At 50.5% G+C, this 20446-nt stretch overlaps 1 protein-coding gene across 1 annotated transcript in view; it reads left to right on the top strand.

Moving 5' to 3' along the window:
- LOC144943234 (unconventional myosin-Ib-like) overlaps nt 1–20446 on the top strand; it is an 80991-nt gene that overhangs the window by 14535 nt on the left and 46010 nt on the right. The window contains exons 2-3 of the mRNA XM_078870547.1: nt 2896–3045; nt 5442–5557. Coding sequence (XP_078726673.1) covers nt 2917–3045; nt 5442–5557 — 245 coding nt within the window. The 5' untranslated portion in view covers nt 2896–2916. The remainder of the gene's footprint in view (nt 1–2895; nt 3046–5441; nt 5558–20446) is intronic.

Genomic DNA, 20446 nt, shown 5'->3' with positions numbered 1-20446 from the left:
TCACCTTCATGAGCAGTAGGGGGGTGACATATTGCAATCAGTGGAACTTGTAGAATGTAAATCAGAGAGGCTGTAAGCCATGTTGAAACACTGTTATGTAACTCGTTGTTCAAGCTTCAATGCAGAGAGAATGTTATTAACGTTGTACGGTGTGTCTGATGGGCATTGCAAGGGGGAATGTTTGAAAATAAAGCAGTTATTTTGACACGTGTGGGTTATTAATCACACTGCTCATACCTTGTGAGGGTGAACTATTTTGTACACGTGAGGTCCAGGGCCTGCTTACACATCATTCATTAAAATATAACAAAAATATATATCACACACTGTCACTTACTTAGCTGCAGATTAGTGGCCATCAGCATACAGATATTAACTTGTTGCGTTCAATCCAATTGACTATTAATATTCATCGATTCACTGCATCAGCATGGTTGGCTACGTAAGGTGCGAAAGAAGTTCAACATACATACATACATACACACGCATGACATTAAAGGTAATCCTCTGAAAATAAGGAAAAAGCTTAAATTAGTTTTGACAATGCAATGTTGACGAATATCAATTGTGTGTGTGGGGGGGGCTGTGGGCATGCTGTATTGAGCATCCTGTGTGAGCATGGTGTGTCCTGTGAGCATTGTGTATGAGCATGGTGTGTCCTGCGAGCATGCCGTGTCTGCGGGTTGACAGCCTTGGTGGCGTTGGCTGTCTCCCCTCACCCCGAAGTTGTTTGGTCTCCCTTGTCCGTCAGCCGTGGTATTGTTTCACCTGCTCGTCAGAGGTGTGGCCAAATGTCCCCTCGACCCGGGGACAGCTGGGTGGAGTCTCAGCTGCTTTTCCTTCTCTTATTTTGTTTCCTGCCACTTTGCGTGGCAGGCGTGTGGCGTGCCCACTCGAGCATCCGGTCTCAGACCACCTAACGATCCGGGAGGTGACACAAGCCTGCAAGACATGCCTCTCGTTACGAATAAAACAATGGCTTCATGTTTGGCGCCCCCTTGATATTGCAGTAATTTTGCTGTTCCTGTACGCTCGTGTCAGAGCAATCACCTCTTCGATGAAATGGGCTGCAAAAAAAAAAACAATGTATAATTTGTACAATTCCATGGGGAAACTTTGAATTGAATTCAGTGTTCGGTTGCGTTCATGATCATTGCTGCTTAGGACAGCACGAGGTGAATGTATTGATGACTACTCTTCATTCATTGGCCATTCCAGGATGTCAGATGTAATGGAAACTAAGTACTGCCGTGAAGAATAAATGCTAATCTGTTGATCCTCTTAAAATTGTGACACTAAAAGGCCACAGAGTGCTTGCTGTTTGAAGTTGTTTAACTTGGATCCCGCAAATGTCTAAATCCTATCAACAAATGTTATCGTCCTATAGCGAGTTTCATTGAGACCCATTTGTCAATAAACACTATTTTCTATAGGTGTAGAATCTTGCACATGAACGTGCATTCTACAGATGTATGCATCAAGGGACTGATTATGACGATGCACGGTATAGAGGGCAGCTTATTAGCACATGCAAGGTGGCAAGCAGGAATTGTTTGTCTGTTATATGTGGATCACAGCCAGGCTGTCTGCGTGCAATCACGCAGTCACTCAAAAACCACACGCGCAGCCTTCCACGAAATGTGTCTGCTATTGATTTTCCTTACAAAGAACCCGAGGCACGTGGGTCTGGTTTTTTTTTGGTCTCCTTATATCTCGTCCTGGTCCCAACCGCTTAGGCGCTGGTCCCTCTCGCAAGCATTTTATCCACAACTGCCGCCACTCGACTGCTCGCGCACGCTGTGAGCGGTTTTTAATGCCGACCCCGCTTGTTTGTGGCAGTGGCGTTGCCCCTGGCGTGGCCGTTCCCTGGCAGCCTTTGTGGCTAAGCGATGACACGTGACAGCTGCTCGCTCGTGAAGAACTCCGGTGGCCCGTGGCCATGAACCAGAATCAGCCGGGCCTTTGTCCAGGACTCATCTTGTGGCCCTACTTTGAAGTAAACAGCATTTGGCAAATACGTGAAGACATCCGTAGCCGGCTGTGCCAATGGCGCAACACTCGTCGTGCTGCGATAATAACGTTGCTGTGAGCCTCGTAATTATTTGTATATGTTTGCGGTGATGCTGACAAAAGGTCTTGCAGCAGTCGGTGGCCATGTGTCCGCGTACGTTCGGGTTAACGAGGTCTGGGAATTGTTACCGCGCCACCATTCAAATGTGTGGCCAATTTAGCAGGGAGACATCTGCTCTTGGACGTAGTGTACAGTATTTCAGAAGAACTTAGCTCGAACTGCATTGTGAAGCCCTCTTAATTATTTAGGCTCATCCAATAAAAGCTTTTGTGAGAAACGGTGGCACGTGTGTGTAAACAGCAGGAAAAAAAACCCACACGCACATGCATTTTTCATCAGATAAAAGTGATAAGAATTTTAGCATGAGCTGCAAGCTCTATTTTTTTAGGACATCAAACAAAATGTTGTTATGCACCTGCTGTCTCACCAAAGTTCAGACGGGAATTGTGTAACGGAGGCGTTGGAAGCACGGTTTGGGACTCAATCAAATCAAACACCGAGGCATCGTGAAGCAACGCGATTAGCTCATATCTATTAGAGTTTGTTCTCCGTGCATCTGAATTTATTAAAACCCTGCATGATCACAAAACACGCACAAACACATGCCGGCCCACGTGCTAGCATCCTCCTAACAGCAGCCTCATGTTAGTTGAATGATCTGGCTTTGTCATTGACGATACTGATTATGAACGGGTACAAATTAGGGACAAGGCGATTGTAGCAAGCTTTACTATGATGGTGACGACTACCCCTACAGAATAAACGTAAGTTTGTGCTGAGGATGGCGGTGATGGTGAGGGCTGTGTCGTGTGGTGTGCCGGCAGAGTGACAACGCACGCAGCACCATGGAGAAGGTGAGCACCTCATTCCTGGACGACATGGTGGGCGTCGGGGACATGGTCCTGCTAGACCCCCTCACCGAGGACTCCTTCATTGAGAACCTGCGCAAGCGATTCCAGCACAACCAAGTCTACGTGAGTCTCACTGCCCATGTCACGCCGCATCCTGTCAGGTCACACCGCCACCGCCGCCATAAACTCTGCCCCACCACACCATACGCAGCCTTAACACGGGGCCACTGCACCACACCCACCATTAACACTGCTGCACCTCCCCACAGTATAGATTAACATGTATGCATGTTACTAGTCATACATTCATTGATCCAGATGCACTTTTATGCTAAAAAACATACGTCTAACCAGGTCTCAGAATGTCAGTGACAATTGGTGCAATGATTTGTATATCACATGCTAACATATCACGAGGCAAATAAAAACAACGAAACAGACACAGGGCCGAATGTACAATGCAGACACTCTCGATAGTAGAAGACAACAAAAACATATTTTTTTGTTCAAATAATGGCACGGACTTGTGACAATTTCCTGAATTGCCACAGAACATTCAACCACGTGATCACATCACCTCAACCAGTGCTCCACAGGAGGACCCGTGTGGAACTGCTATTGTAGGTTCAATGCTTGTACTTCATTAAAAACATAATCTATGAATTCAATAGTCTTTAAATTAAATGTTCTTTACATGTCTGGTACTATTTTGTCTGGAACAATATGACACGCTATGACCAAAAAATACATATATAACCTTTCCTCGTGTTTACAATGTGACCTTACCATGGCTGTGCATTGTATTAGGGAAAGGAACGTAAATTACTCGAGTAAAAAAACCTCATAATGTTCTGACAGTTATTCAATAAAAGCTGCACAGTCGGCACAGTGTAGAGCAGTGGCATTTCTCACAAAATAAAGCTCAAAAGGCCATGGCAGGAAGAGCGAGTCGCCCCCCTGTTTGTTCTGGCGTGGTCGCTCCCATGGGCAGCTGTGCAGCTGAAGGGGCAGCCGTGCAGCTCGTAAAAGAATCCTCCTGCGGGAGCGAGCGATTAAACCGCAGCACTTGTTCTGAGTCCACATGGAAAAGTGGGGAATTGTAGCAATGACGCCTTGTGGCAGCCACGGTGGGGTGACCACTTATTTTATAGGTGGAATTATTAATTATTTTGTTTGCTTCACCGTGCCTCATCGCAGGCTAATTGCCGTCATGTTTGAATCCACAACCGCCGAAACACATTTTGTGGATGCACATGCTTTGATATCTTGATGTAATTTACACATGCCTCGAGCTTAACAATAATATACATTTTCACATTTATTTGTCCAGCGTGATATTTCAGAGGCAATGTAACGTGACAATTTGCATATTCTTGGTTCTTTCGGTAAAGTCATGTAGATAGAAAATAAAAAATTAAATAAAATAATTTAAAAATAAAAGCAAAAAACCACGACGTTTCGATTGCAACACAAGCGGTCTTCATCAGGCTTGTTTGTCCAGATTAAGTTGCTCAAACTCGTCTTTGTTCAAGTTTTAGCACATAACAGAGGCTGACTGTATTGGGTGGTGGCGGGTTTAACGACACATATTTAGGTGATCTTCCCTCCAAAAATTAACCCCTTTAATGGATAATATTGTTCGCAAAAGCCTACCTGTAGAACCAATTTTAGCACAGTTGGAAGATCTGTTGAGAGTAATTTAACATCTCTACATCCCATTACTAAGCAAAGAATTGAAGCATGGAGTTACTGAAAGGTTACAAGTCAGGTTTACTGGGCGAAATCGTGGATCTTTTTTCCCTGCTCACAAGGACATGGGAGGAGTTCATCGATGTCAATTGTGGCCATGCAACCAAAACTATGGACCATACAGTAAACACCACTCTATTCTACACTCCTTTTATGGAGGTGGAATAGCAAAATTACAAAAAAAACTCTCTCCTGAAGCCCCTCTCGTGGCTAGCAGACCTCGACATTTATCTCTTGAACTTAATGTCATACGCAGGAAGAGAATTGAGGCTGTCGAGGTCTTGCGAGCTGTATGGTATTGGTTGCCACTGTTGGTGTCACATGAGACCGTGGGTCCGATTTTAGTGTTGGCAGAACACTGCCTGCTCTGGCAATTTTTTTTATGGGAACGAAACAAAAAAATCTGTCAAATTTGTGGAAAGTAGATGTTGTACTCATTTTCTGCCAGGTATTCGTAGAAGCTGTCTTTCCACCAATGCAGTCCACCAGTCAGTCCGTTGATGTGTACATTTTATACATTAAGAAAACGTTCGATAACACTCATTGTTCGCACAAGCAAAACACACCACGTTTTGTTTATTCAACGTCACCATGCTATGAATGCTTTTATTTAGAGTTGTTAAAGATAACAGCATTTCACCTCTGGTGGTGGGTAGCGAGGGAGGGCATATGTGTAAACTGTCCCGGCACGTGGCTACGTCCAGGGGAGAGGGTCACAGAGGTCAAATGATGAGGATTCACGATGGCACGGTGCCTTGTTGAATTTCCAGACATACATCGGGGGCGTGGTGATCTCCATGAACCCCTACAAGGCGCTGCCGATCTACACGTCCGAGAAGGTGGAGGAATACCGCAACCGCAACTTCTACGAGCTGAGCCCCCACATGTGAGTTTCACTGACGTTGTCCTCCGAGGGTTGTCGTTGTGGGTGTGATCATGCTCAGTAGTGAAGGTGGTGCAGTGCATTGTCACAGCAAAACAATCCCCTTCCTCCTCGTGGTGCCGGACAGGCAACGCTGTCGTGGGCAGTGCTGTGGGGGGAGGGCCAATTCCGATTGGCCTTTCCCCTCATGGGGTTTGTGACCACCACAGCGGCCTAATGGAGGCCCTGGACGGGTGCGAGGGGCTGGTAACCTTCAATTAATTACCGCTAAACCACGACGGAAAATTTTTATTAATAAGATTGTGCCGGAGGCCCCAGGGGGACAGGCGTCTATGACGTCTCCTGGCCAAACCCCATTTGGCAGAACCAGGAGACTGAATCCTTACCCTCGGGGCTCCTCCAGAAACAACAAAAAACCACTACGTGTGGCCACGTGGAATGTTCGAACGCTCACTGCGGAGGAGAGGCTGCCACTCCTCTGTCGGGAGCTGGACCGGTACCGTCTGGATCTCTTTGGTATTTAGGAGGTCCGGTAGACCGGCTGTGGCTCCTGCCACCATGAGGGGTGGACAGTCCTCTTCTCGGGGCAGGAGACTGCCAAACAACAGGGAGTGGCTCTTCTTCTGAACAAAAGAATGAAGGGGGTGTGGGAGCGTGGCGGTGAGGTGTGGGAAGCTGTAAGCCCCAGGCTACTTTGGGCTTGCCTTCCTATCACTCAGAGGTGAGGAGTGGTTGTCATGGTTACTTATGCCCCCACTGAAGACGAACATACATGGAGGGATGCAGGCAAGGCCGATGCGTCAGATGCCTTCTATGACCTCCTGTCACAGGTGCTAGCTAAAATGGCCCCTCGGGATAGAGTCATCTTATTGGGTGACTTCAATGCCCAAGTTGGTCATGATGCTGGCACCTGGTCTGGAGTGATTGGAAGGCATGTGCCAGATCAGCTCAATAATAACGGTAGGAGGCTGCTAGATTTTTGTGCAGCCCATGGGCTTGTAATTACCAACACACTGTTCCGACATCGGCGCATCCACACAACATCATGGATGCATTCCGGGTCCAAGCAAGAACATTTGCTGGACTACATAGTGACAGAACAGTGGATGCGGGCCTATGTTCTTGACACCAGGACCTACCATGGAGTTGATCTCCCCACTGACCATCGACTTGCCATCTGTAAGATGCGCCTGCCTTTATTCCACTCCAGTGGTGGGTGTACACCCAGGACCCCATTCAAACCCTTAGTCTCAGCTAGCTGATGAAAGTTGCAAGCGAGAATTTAATAATCGCTTGCCGCTGGGGTTGGCATCGTCCCCCACTCCCCCTGATGTCGAGGAGAAATGGGCAAGATATAGGACTGTGGCTCATGCAGCTGCAATGGCTGCTATGGGTACACAGTCCAGACCTCCCCAGAGACCCTGGCTGACAGAGTAGGTGTTCAAGCTAGCTGAAAAAAAGCGATAGGCCCTCTCTCATTGTCCCACACTCAGCTTCCCACTTCTAGCCCCGCCTATTTCCCCCCCAGCCTCACTTCTTTTCCCCCTAGCGCTCACGCAGCCCCCCGTCCCCCTGCTCCACCCCCCTCTCTCCCCCCTTTCTTACCTATATAACCTCTTGCCACGGCAGCTCTCTCGCCTCCTTCAGCATTTTTCTTGCTGTAGTTGTTCCACCTGATGAAGATTGCTTGTGTTGTGATCGAAACGTCGTGATTTGTTTTATTTTTATTTCTACCTACGTGACTTTACCGAAAGAACCAAAGAGCATGTTAGTATGCCGATGATCTGGTAATTGCTGCTCACTCAGAGGAGGATTTGAAGGCGCTGCTGCTGAACCTGGAGCTTGCCACTAAGAGGTGGGGCCTTACCATCAGCCCCTCAAAACTAAGCACATGCCTGGGTATTTTGTACCATCGGATACTCCACCCCCACAACTCCCAATTGGTGATGGGGCAGTTGTGGAGAGAGTGGAGAGTTTCCCATACCTGGGCAGTGTGCTCATGACCGGCTCCGGTTTAACAGCAGAGGTATCACTCCGAATCAGTCGAGCGGCATTATCTTTTCATCGGTTGCGTAACGCTGTGTGGAAGCTACCTGGTCTGTCGCTCCGCACGAAGCTTCAGGTCTTCTCGGCCACAGTCATTCCCTCCCTTCTCTACGCTTGTGAAACGTGGACCCCCTAATGAAACATCTTCGCCAGTTAGAAACATTTAGGCTGGCCTGCCTACGATCCATCCTAGGTTTAACCAGGCTGGATTGTGTGAGGAGCTCACAAATCCTTGAAAGAGCTGCATTGGCTGGGCCATGTAGCCAGCATGCCCAGTCACCGCATGCCTAAACAGCTTTTGTTCGGCCGGATTGAGGGGGCTAAACGGGCTCGGCACGGGCTAGAGAAGAGATGGAGTGATGTGGTACAGGAGGATGTGGAGCTGAGTGGACTTGCCGATGACTGGTACCAGCGGTGTCAAGATCGGCCTCTGTGGAGGAGGCTCGTGCAGAACGCTACTGGGCAGTTGGAGGCAGTCGCCCTCCAACAACAACGAAGAGCGGAGGAGCGACACTCACAATAACGAGCGGAGCGCCGGGTGGCTAAAGCACAGCAAGTTGGCACAGTAGGGGGCACAGGTGGTGTATCAGCCAGTTGTCTCAGTCAGTCGACCTGTGGCATCTGGGTCTGCCCTGTGACCTCCTGCTAGTGGGCGTTTGACACTTCACGTGGCCTCAAAGTGCACATAGCCTGGCACAAGCGTCGTGGTGACGTCACCGCCACTTAGTGGCGAATGGCGGTTGTTGTTGTCACAGCGTCTGGGCCGTGGTTGCCCAGCCCTCGGTGCCTATGGGATCAGCGTTAGTAAACATTTCTATTTATTTCACTTATCATATAAATCATCATTAGCACCAGCGCCGACAGTAACCTGGGTTAATCCACTTCTGGATGAAAGCCTCCCCATCCTGTCATGTAATAATTAACTGAGCACCTGTAAACGAGATGATATTAATACTGAAGCTTAATACTCTAATGCTGCTTTGATTTTTTGGTGATTGTAATTGTGAGTAGAGTACTGTATTTGCGCATTTCTGGATAAAGTCGATTGTTTGGGAAAAAAATCCCCAAGCACACGAAGAAATAACACTCAATTCTGTACGAAAGTACTTCAGCAGTTTATTTTCTGCATTCATTTCCACAGGTCACTTTTACAGGTACTGAGTGTGTCTCAGCCATAAGCACATTTGCTTGATCCACACATTCCAGCTCCAAATCTCTTGTCATTACAGTTGAGCATTTCGATTTAAGAAAACTAATTCTGACTGTTATAATTGAGCTATTTACCAATTAGTTGCTACTTTCTCTCTCACTAACGTGACCGAGTGATTTTCCTTTTATTGGTTACCAACTTTTAATTCCAACTCGACATTTGGGCCTTGGGCTATGGGTTTGGATCATGGCCGCTGTGGATATAAACAGACTTCTTCACTGTGCTTTGACACAAAGCATCACGATTAATTTCACTTGTTTCACCTGAAGATCATGGAGAGAATTTCTCCGAAACTTTAGACTCATTAAAGTAAACAAATTAGGTTGTTCCATGACCCTCACGTTGCTTATATAGCAATTCGGTCAATGATGTAATGTGGTAGTAGAAGACATGTAGGCAAGGCCTCAACAAACCTGATATGGAGCAACACTCATGCAGCAAAAAAACCCAACTTGGTCTTCCTCTGCGGCATCGTTTGGCAGGAATGTCATGAGGAAGCTTGCTAAGTGAAGTTTCTGTTTCACAGTAGTTTTGGACATGAGCTTAGCATTATTGTCAAACGCCAACGATAATACGGCACGACTGTATACCTGTTTGCACCCAAAGCTTTGACAGCCACCCTTTTCAAACACGTACTTTTTCCCCTTGCATCACAGCGCAAGTCAGGTCAGCACATTTACCAGCCCAGCAACTGAACGTTTTAATCACCGGTTTGAAACACAGACAGAGGTTGTGAATACAAAAAGGATTAAAATAAAGTCGTATTTCAGTTGGCTAGTCGACTGTGTGACTTATCTGCCTCGTGAGACCAAAGAACATATGCTTGAAAGTTAAGGAGGATGTTTTTGTTTGTGGTTGTTGCACCCTCAGTTCATGTTGGTGATTGCCACAGATAGCAGATTAAGGGCTGCTGTGTTACAGGACAAAACATTCTCGCAAATACGAAGGACCAAGTGATGTTGCTCATCTGGGCTATACATCCAGCTCTGTACTGTACAGCAATCCCCTCACTCATTAATTTCCCTTGAGAAACGTTGTCCATACCTATAGACTTACACTTACTTTGCAGTGCCTTGTCAATCCAACTTGGGATGAAGTCCTCCCCATGCTGTCAGTCCTGGGTTTTTTCTTTTTTTTTACCATGCTTCACCAGTTTGGGAAGGGCAGGATCAGTTCAGATATCGCCCAAAACTCATGTTATCCGTGGCCGAGAGTCAAACTCGGGTCACAAAGTTAATAACACACTTACTGGAGGTTCGGATCGAACAAGAGTTGCGTGATGTGTGCATGTGCCTCCGGTATAAATAGTTTGTGATGAAATATAGGTGTGCCTTTCGTATGGGCGATTAAGATCGTCGTGCACTTTTCAAATTCCTTCCGTTACTCAGTCCTGAAGCACAATTAAATTGCAACCCCACTGCCACCGAGTGCGCAGTTAAACACGGCCAGGAACGACAACCACTGTGAAAGAACAAAAAAACCCAAATGTGTCTGAACTCACTTGGTGTGAACAAGAACGGAATCGGTTCGGTTAGTCCTTCCTTGCTGTCGTTGCTGCTGCTGCAGATGATTTTGTGGGGAGCCCCAATTACCAAATTCCCATGGTCCTGGACCCAAATAACCAGGACAGGTCTCTTATGCAAGTGCCCATCTCATCTGTGAACGCTTTTTAAGCGGTATTCTTTCTCCGAAGCTTTGGTCGTTGTGTAATATCGTTGAGGACTCTTGGACGCCGGGGTTGAGGCACACATATTTATTCCGCAACAGTTGTCACAACCGCGGACATACAATACTGGAGGGGGTATCGGCCCCCTCACCCGGCTAGCTGGGAATACACTGCTAGCTATCTCTGACCTACCTCCTAGTCCTCCACTAACGGGCTAGGGGAGGCTGTCTGGCCCGACACTGGTAAGTTGGGCTACGGTACCCGGAGTCCCAGAGCACTAGCTCTGGTTCTCGGGACCACGCCGCTGGCTCGGTCCTGCGCGGCCCTGACAAGGGCGGCATCCCAGGGGAGTCCAGGGCTCTAGCTAGACGATCTTCGGTCTTCACTGGTTTAGCTTTAACATTCTGCCCCGAGCCCTCTGACACATCCCCCTTTATACTCCACCCCCGCTGAGGGGTGGGGCCCCGGGCTGCCTGGTGCGGACGTCGTTGAGAGCACCCCCCCCGTGCACTCACGTAGCCCCGCCCACTGTGTTTGTTTCCCATAAGCTGCCAGGCATAACGGCTCTCTCTCTAACACCCCTACATCACCCCCCCCCCCCCGCATAGCTTGCAGCCGTCCCGGCTGCCAACATACAAAAAAAACGACAATAAAAGCACATTCACCCCCTGACCGCGCGTGTGCCTCACTATTTTTCAACAATAACAAGAACAACACAACAAGAACGCAACAGCAAGAAGAGAAAACAACCCGACGCACCCCCCCGATTAAATACGAATTCCGTAAAAACAGTCTATACACAATTTGCAGGGAACCCACCACACACACAACACGCAATGAACACAACCTATGTACACATCTTCCGGCCTCACAACAGTCTGCGCATTTTAGCGCGTGTCCGTGCAGCGGGCCCCTCACACGGGGTAACCCCGGGTGGTGGACCGTCAGGTGGCAACTGTCCGTCTCGGAGTGAGTCCTCATCCAACGCCGCGTGACCCTTGGCATCCCCAGGAGGGGTGATCGGGCGTGAGCCCGTCATTCCTGATGCACCTGGAGGTGGCACAGCCGGCAAGGCATTAGGTGAGCGCGACGGAGACGGACCCAGTGAGTCGGTCGACCCCCCACATGTTTGGCCACGCGTGTGTGAAGTGGGGATGTGTACCGCAACGAAGGGTTTTAATCTAGAGGGGTGGACGAACCACCGCCGCTTCCCCCATTTGATGCGCACGCACTGCGGTCGCAAAACCTCGACCACCTCCACAGGGCCCCGCCACGGCCGCACCAGCTTAGAGGAGGTTGCGAGTGGCACCTGGGGACAGTGCAGCCATGCCTTGTCCCCCGGCTTCCACTGCAGCATGTGCGCCCGACCCAGTCTGAGCCGCTCATTCCCGTGCCTCTGTCAATTTGGCCAAATTAAATTTTACATGGTCAGCCAATTTAGTTTTTCCCTTAGGCGCGGGGATCTGCAGCTGGGCACGAACAGGCGGGTCAGGTTCGCGGCCGTACATGAGGTAGAAGGGTGAAAATCCCGTAGCTGCGTGGGGGGCCATCCGGTACGCCGCCAATACCCCTTAAATTTGCAAGTCCCAATCGGTCTGTGAGTCCGACACCTGCTGTGACAACATTGACACGATGGTCCGATGCAGACGCTCGACTATCCCGTCAGTCTGCGGGTGATACGGGGAGGTACGAATTTTCTTCGTGCCCAGGAGCTCACAGACTTCTTTGAGCAATTTACCGGAAACATTTTTGCCCTGGTCGGTCAGCAGCCGCTCCGGAGCACCTTTGTCCAGGACATAACCCTGAACAAAGGCCTCCACGATGGCTGCTGCGGACTGGTTGGCAAGGGGCCAGGCCATAGGCCAGCGTGTAAAATACTCCACACCAGTTAACAAATATCTATTGCCCCTGGGTGTGGCGGGGAATGGGCCCAAAATATCCAGTGCGACGAGTTCGTTAACTCTGGACACTTTCATTGACTGCAAGGGTGGGTTAGACACACGTGCTGGCGGTTTTCGTTGCGCGCACCGAGGGCATGACCCCAGTAAATCCCCGACATCCTTCGTCATGCCTGGCCAAAAATAATCGAGTTGGAGTAAGGCGAGGGTCTTTTGGGTCCCCAGGTGTAGGAGGCGCTCATGTGCGGCCCACACCGCCTTGCCCCGCAACCCCGAAGGGACCACCAGCCGATGTCGATGGGATTTTCCGTCCCAGTGCATCAGCAGACCATGCACCAATTCCCATGCGTCGGCATCACCCCTGCCCTGCCCGGCACAGCCGACGCGACGACGCAACCCGAGGAGAGAGGTATCCTCCATCTGGAGGCGCCCCCATTCATTGACGGGCATCCCCAACAGGGAATTCAATCGCACAACAGGGAATCTTTTCCCTGTTGTGCGATTGAATTTGGAACCAATGTTTCGTCGTGGCCGGCGGCCGCCAGGACCGGAACCGGTATGTCCCCTGCTGGCCTGCAACGTCCCGACCCCAGGAGGCATGCACATTCGGAGGTGGTTGGCATGCGCGACAGAGCGTCAGCATTTGTGTGGCGAACGCCCTTATGGTAGGTGGTTTCAAAATCAAAATCCTGGAGGATCTCCAACCATCGGGACAATTGTCCCGATGGCTGTTGAACTCGCAGGGCGTACTGCAGTGCCGCATGATCTGTGCGGACGGTGAAATGCCGACCGTACAGATATGGGCAATACTGTTGGATGAAATAGACAATTGCCAACAGTTCCCGACGGATGACACAATATCTTTGCTCCGCCGGAGACAACACCCGACTGCCGTACGCAACCACCCGTTCCACGCCGTCAACCACCTGGGAAAGCACGCCCCCAATACCTGTCTTGCTCGCATCGGTGTCGAGCAAAAAAGGCTTAGAAAAATCGGGGTAACTCAAGGGAGGAGCTTTTACCAGGGCGTCCCGAAGGGAGCAGAAAGCAGCCTCCTCCTCCTGACCCCAGTGGAACCGAACCCCTTTTGATGTTAAAGCGTGTAGGGGTTTCGCAATCGTCGTAAAATCTGTGACGAAACGTCGGTAATACGACGCGAAGCCAATAAAACTCCTGACCTCTTCCACCGAGGTGGGAGTCGGCCAGGAGCTGACGCACTGCGTTTTGGCGGGATCGGTAGCAATACCTGAGCGCCCCACGATGTGTCCCAAATAACGCACTGAATCGCGTAACAGATGACATTTTTGGGGTTTGAATTTCAAATTAGCAGCCCGCATCTTTAGGAAAACCGCCCGCAACCTCTGGAGATGTTCGTCAAAAGTTTTACTAAAGACGATAACGTCATCCAAATAAATCAGGCACGAATCCCATTGCAATCCAGCCAAAACCAATTCCATCAAACGCTGGAAAGTTGCCGGCGCTGAGTGGAGTCCCATCGGCAACCGGTTGAATTGGAACAGGCCGTGCGGTGTACGGAAAGCAGTTTTAGGCTTTGAATCATCGTCCAGAGGAAGCTGCCAGAATCCCGAAAGTAAATCCAATGTGGAGAAGAATCGCGCTCCCTCCCAAGGCGTCCAGCGATTCGTCCATCCGTGGGAGCGGGTATGCGTCGGCAACCGAAATTTTGTTAAGGCGCCGAAAATCAACGCAAAACTGCAACGAGCCGTCCTGCTTTTTAACCAGGACGATCGGCGCTCCCCAAGGGCTGGTGGAAGGAGAAATGATGTCGGCGGCTAACATGTCATCAATAGCCGATTTGACATGGTCCTTTTCGGCGGGACTTAACCGAAACGGATTCTGGCGTATTGGTGCGCTGTCACCTGTATCAATATGGTGACGCAGCAGATGAGTGCAACCCAAATCGTATTTGTCCCGACTGAAAACGTCGGAAAATTCCCGCAGTAGCGTTTTAAGCTGTTGACGCTCTGAATTTGACAGGTCTGTCGATCCCGCACAAAGCGCCTCGAGCCACCCTTCATCACTGTCCGAATGTGGTCGCGGCGCAGGGACAGCACTCACGTGATTCGAGACGGGTTCCTCACAGGGCACCGGCGTCGCGTGAGCAAGCACGGTCCCCTGCGGGACCACCACCGTCTGCGAGCCCACATTGAGGACCGCGATGAAGGGGTCTCCGTCCCCTCTTACTATGGTCTGGGCCGGAAGTAAATGAGGTCCACTAACCCCGGCCCTAGATGGCCCCAGCAGAACCCCTTGGGCCCCAATGCCCTTAGCGAAGGGCTGCCGAAGTTTCAAAGGAACCAACATTTGTGCCCCCGGAGGAACGCGCACCGTTCTATCTACAAACGCCGGCACCGTTGCGAACGCCGTCCGACTCGTACCGGGGGATGGCAGAAACGCCATGCGTCGGCCCGACGGGAGCTCAATGCATCCCTGGTCGATTAATATCCTAATCGGCATTTTGGCCAGGAAGTCCGTCCCCAGCAGGCACGGAACCGCCAGCGAGGAGGAAACAAAAATCGGCCCAGACAATTTAATATCCCCGATACAAATTAGGGCTCGAATCTGTCCGATGATGCCAAGTGAGCCCCCGTTAGCAGCAAAGAATGGCACGTTAACAGGCATCAAAGGACGGCTCTGGGCAGGGAGAATATTGTAAATTAACTCCGAAATAATGGTCGCCGATGCTCCCGTATCGACCAGGATGCGCACCTCGACCCCGTCGATGTGCCCCACAACGGCCGACGACCCCGACGACGCGGCAAAACACGATGGGCCAACACGGACCACTGGCTGGGTTCAATCTGAGTACCCAGAGTGGTGCGTGTTGGTGCGATGGTGCGCGATATTGGCCCCCCAATCGGTGCGGTTAATGAGTGTGTGGCGGGTGTGTGCGTGGGCCAAACATGTGAGGTGCCGCGACTCACCGGGTTATGATGATGGAGCTTGGGAAGAGGGCCGGCGTCCTGTCGAGGTGTCGTCCCGCGCTGCCGAGGAGAGCGGCACCCCGAGGCGACATGGCCCCGGATACCACAGTTGTAGCAGCGCGGGAGCGCTGGTGACGACGACGGATGATTGGGATGGCTCGAGCCGCCCCGGTCCGCCCGTACTCCCGCTCCCTGCCGCCGTTGATGGTCGATGGCGCAGATCTCCTCCGCCGGGAGGGTGGCTGCGGCCACGGTACGCCCGCTCGCCGCCTTGCTGGCCTTGCGTCGTTGCGCGAGCAGGTTTGCGTGGAGGAGTCGTGCTGCTTGGAGGGAGCACATCTCCGCGTCGTCCTGTGCGACGATGACGATCTCCAAGTCGTCCGCCAGCAGGAGTATCTTCTCTGTAACCATGGCGTCGACACCTTCGTTGTCCATCCGTGGAAAGGCCGCCTTTGCCAGTGCCAGGAGGCTTGTGCGGTACGCCAGAGGCGACTCCTTTGCCCCCCGCTTGCGATCGTAGAAGAGTTGGCGACAGTCTGACGGCGGACCGTAAACTGCAGCCAGCACCTGCATCGCCGTCTGCAGCGTAGAGCGCCTCTCCTTCGGTGCCGATGTTAAAGTGGCGAGGGCGTCGCTGTCGAGGAGTGCTGGCAGCGTGCGGAGAGCCTCGGCGTCCGTCCACTTCGCCATCTCCTGGTGAGCGAGGAAGCGCTGCTGGAAGCCGCCCCAGTCGCCTTCCTCGCCCACAAATTCTTTGAGTGGAGGCAGTCACTGATGTAGCGCAGCGGCTGCCGCAGAAGGTCGCCCTTCCTCGTCCCCCTCACCCGGCTCTGCTTCGGCGCGCACGACCGATGGCATCGCCGGTCGCACCCGTGGTGACGTCCCGTCCGTTGGCGATGATGCGGCAGGTACTGTATGCCTGTCGTTGGACGCGATGCTCAGGCCGGCCATGCCCTCAACTGCAGCTGCGGTGATGGCGGGATTTTCAAATTGGTGTTCCGCCGAAATGGCGGGAAGGCGCTGTGGTCGTCGGCTTTGGTCGCCCCGTGGCGGTCCAGCAGCCCCCAGCTGAGTGATGTGGTCCAGCATGCTGGCAGCGGCGTGCAGCAGCTCCATCAGCTTGGCGTGCGCCTGCCTCAGCCCCTCTGCCGACACCTCTCCACCCTCCTGTTGCTGCGGCGTAGCCGTATCTGGCCCCGACTGCTCCGTGCTCTCTTCACCCGTCCCGGGCTCTCCGACTGCAGCGGTGTCCTCCGCCCCCGGTATCCTGACCCGAGCTGACCGGCGCTTGTCCATGTTCATAGATTTTTACTTCTGACACCAGATGTAATATCGTTGAAGACTCTTGGACGCCGGGGTTGAGGCACACGTATTTATTCCGCAACAGTTGTCACAACCGCGGACATACAATACTGGAGGGGGTATCGGCCCCCTCACCCGGCTAGCTGGGAATACACTGCTAGCTATCTCTGACCTACCTCCTAGTCCTCCACTAACGGGCTAGGGGAGGCTGTCTGGCCCGACACTGGTAAGTCGGGCTACGGTACCCGGAGTCCCAGAGCACTAGCTCTGGTTCTCGGGACCACGCCGCTGGCTCGGTCCTGCGCGGCCCTGACAAGGGCGGCGACCCAGGGGAGTCCAGGGCTCTAGCTAGACGATCTTCAGTCTTCACTGGTTTAGCTTTAACATTCTGCCCCGAGCCCTCTGACACATCCCCCTTTATACTCCACCCCCGCTGAGGGGTGGGGCCCCGGGCTGCCTGGTGCGGACGTCGTTGAGAGCACCCCCCCCCCGTGCACTCACGTAGCCCCGCCCACTGTGTTTGTTTCCCATAAGCTGCCATGCATAACGGCCCTCTCTCTAACACCCCTACAGTTGGTAGCAGCGCGTGTGCCTGCTGGGCAGCGTGCGTGCTGTGCCAAGTGGCTCAGTGATCGCATGTTGCGTAGGAGTGGCGGGTAATGTGTTTTAGGGGTACATTACTTAAATGCTTCATTCCTTTCTGGCAATATAATATAAAAAAACACAAACCCTACCCCTGGCATGTTCTATCTGGGGAAAATGTCAAGTGTGAAGTCATGGTCACTGGTGATTAAAAAGATGTTAACACCATATATTGTGTGTATATATATAGACGTAGTGTTTACTTTCCAAAGCAGTAGCATGTGTGGCAATGCAGCTGAGTACAGAGGCATAAAACCCAACAGAATGTTGTTCAGACACAGTTTAAAGCAGAACCAGTGCAGAGGAAATAATATCTCATTAAGGGGTGCACATATCGCTAGCACGGTACCAGCTAATGAAAGATGCATTCCCAAGTCGTCCCGATTTATGGTAAGCATTCTCAAAGCAGCTTTATAATTCTCGTGAGAAAGGCCTTAAACGATTTTAATTATTTTTTAAGAACTCCCCTGTGAACTGTAAATCTAGCCTGCCCGGCTGGCTGCTTGCAACTTGGACAAAGTGAAGCCTAGTGGCTGACCTATCGCGCTCCGCCAGTCTTAAGCGCCGTCGATCTCAAAAGAGTCGCCATGCCCCCTTACCAGAGGGACATTTGCACTTTTGTGCGTGGCGTCGGCTGTCAGTCAGCTGAATTTGTTCAGCTAAATGAGCGTCGTGAGCAGTATGACCTCATTGTGAGAACTGTGCTCACCGTAGTGTATTGACATGGAAAAAAAACACAATTTATTTTGGTGTCCATGGGAAGCGACTGTAAACATTCCATGTGGAATGTGGAACGGCCATCAATGAGTGACACCACAGCTCCATTCATGCCGCAAGCTCGAAAGCTGTGTTTGCGACCACCTATGCAGCCGTCCCGTGTTATTAAAACAGATATTGCACAAGGAATGGTATCAAAGGTACAATCGGAGCGGTGCACAAACATTGCATGCCGAGAATCTAGATGCTGTGACTCCCACTGGTATGGCTTCCAAAGCACATGGCCCTCCCCGCCTCACTCATTCCCACGCATGTTTTTTCCCAGTGAAGAACCCACGTCATAACGAATGGGTGCCTTGAGGCCACTGCTCAGCCCATGCAGATAACCTGCCGAGTGTGCGCGAATTGTCAGTGCCCGTTGCTTTGCTGTTGGGTGCCTGGCTTCGCATGCTTTGCCCTCGGAGCACCCCCGTTCGTGTGAGTCAGCAGGATTGTCATTAGCTTCATTGTCTGCGAATGTCTAATTTTAGCGGGCTCTACTCTAAAAGCAAAAGCAGTCCACATTTTAATATGGGCAGCTCTGTATTTTGGTCACAGCCTCTTGGTCTGGCTGAATGTGTCTGGGAGATATGCATTACTTGTAATTAAATATATGCTCATCACAAGAGCGTGATTGACTTAAACTTTTAAAGGATTGTTTTTGTTTCATTTGTATGTACAGTAGTGTACTTGGTAACTGGAACTAAATTCATTAGCCACCGGCAAAGAGCCTGAAGCACCTCGTTCGCATGAGTGCACTATTTTTAATCTCATAATTCTACGAGGATTTATCAACCCAGACAATGTTTTCACAATCGCGATTGCGGTTATTGGCACATCCGCTGCGACTATAGTTATTACTTTGACAGTGGCACACGCTGTTTGCTGTCGACAGAAGCAGCAGCAGCAGCAGGAAAAAACAGAAGCAGCAGTAGAAACAGCTGCAGCAGCAGAAACAGCAGGAGCAGAGGGTTAACGGCCAGAGACACGCTGAGGCTGCTCACTTGCCTGGCTGCACCTGCACTAAAGTGAATACGGATTGAGATTCTGCGTCACCTCTCTGCTTGCTGTCATGTCGCAAGAGATGCCTGCGATGCAGCGAGGCTCTTGAAATGGGGTTTGACTGCTGGAGGAGGTGTGGACACGAGAGTGTATCATGTCACAGGAATAACTTGGTTGGCAGCTTGCATGGTCTTTTGGCATTTTTTCCCCAATATATTTCCAGTAAAAAAAATAGCAATACTTTTCAGAGATGGTGTCACAAACATGGGATGTTATTTAATCAATTTTTTTATTGAGCGAAAACAGGGGTGTTTTTTGATGGAGATCAAATGAGGGTGTGCTGTGCACAGATTCTGGGGTATGCACCATGGCCCTGTTCTCTGCTAAAATACACTCTTTGGGTGTTTCTGTCTGTATGCATGTGTGCGTGGTTCAGAGTACACTGACCATGGATAACATAAGTGGCAGGTTGTATCTGAATCTTTTGTGGGTCTCTCCTAGTGGGCTCTTTTAAAAGGTGTGGGCAGTATTCCTTTATTTTGAGTGTTTATCTTTTCATGAGGATAATTGCAAATTATCGATTCATCGGTCTTGTTTGTCAGTGATAAAAAAAAATTAATGTGGCAAGCGTGCTTAGATTTACATTGAGAGACAGAAACGGGATCACACGGATTTCAAAATATCCGGAGGCTAAATACATGATTCTAATTGTTGTGAAAAGTCAGTGGGCTCGGGCAAGACACGTCGCTAGAAGGGATGATGACCGATGGTCGAAAATAGCGATGGAGTCGCTATTCAGGGATGCAGCGTACCTGAGCAGACGTCAATCAAGGAGATGGGAGAGATGACATTTGCTCGTGTGTGGGTGCTCAGTGGTTCAATATATTGCAGGATTGAGAGAGATTGTGACGTCTTTCGTCTAGCAGCAGATTCATCATGGCTGATGATGATTGCAAATGATGCGGTATTGAGTCTTGTGAGTGCTAAAACAGAAATGTGGTGAGTGTGATTCTGGCACCACGAGTGTCAGTGTCGTCAAACTCAATTTGATTTGGGTACAGGAGGTCCATTTAAGCCCCACTTATTTCGATTTAATCTGAGCCAGACGACATTACTCGTGTCTGGTAAAGGGTGAGTCTTACCAGGTACGTAAAGTTCTCAGCTCACAAACAGCGCCTGCATAATGGGAAGTGTTTGTCTATAATTGTTTCACGTTGTTAAATTAAGAGACCGTTTTGAGGATCACTGAAGGCAAGTGCTTGAGTTTGGCAACACTGTGGATATGGATTCAGTGGTTCAGTTTTTATCGTGAATAAGATAGATTTTATTTTATCATCCCTGTAAAGCTGGAAATCTCTTCCACGAACATAGCGACATCAGTACAGTAAATCTTCAGTTCTTAGGAATACAATCCTATTCGGTGCT

The sequence above is a fragment of the Lampetra fluviatilis genome, chromosome 2 (assembly GCF_964198595.1).
Source record: "Lampetra fluviatilis chromosome 2, kcLamFluv1.1, whole genome shotgun sequence".
NCBI lineage: Eukaryota > Metazoa > Chordata > Hyperoartia > Petromyzontiformes > Petromyzontidae > Lampetra > Lampetra fluviatilis.
The sequence above is the reverse complement of the archived record's forward strand: the minus strand, read 5'-3'. Positions and strand labels throughout refer to the sequence as shown.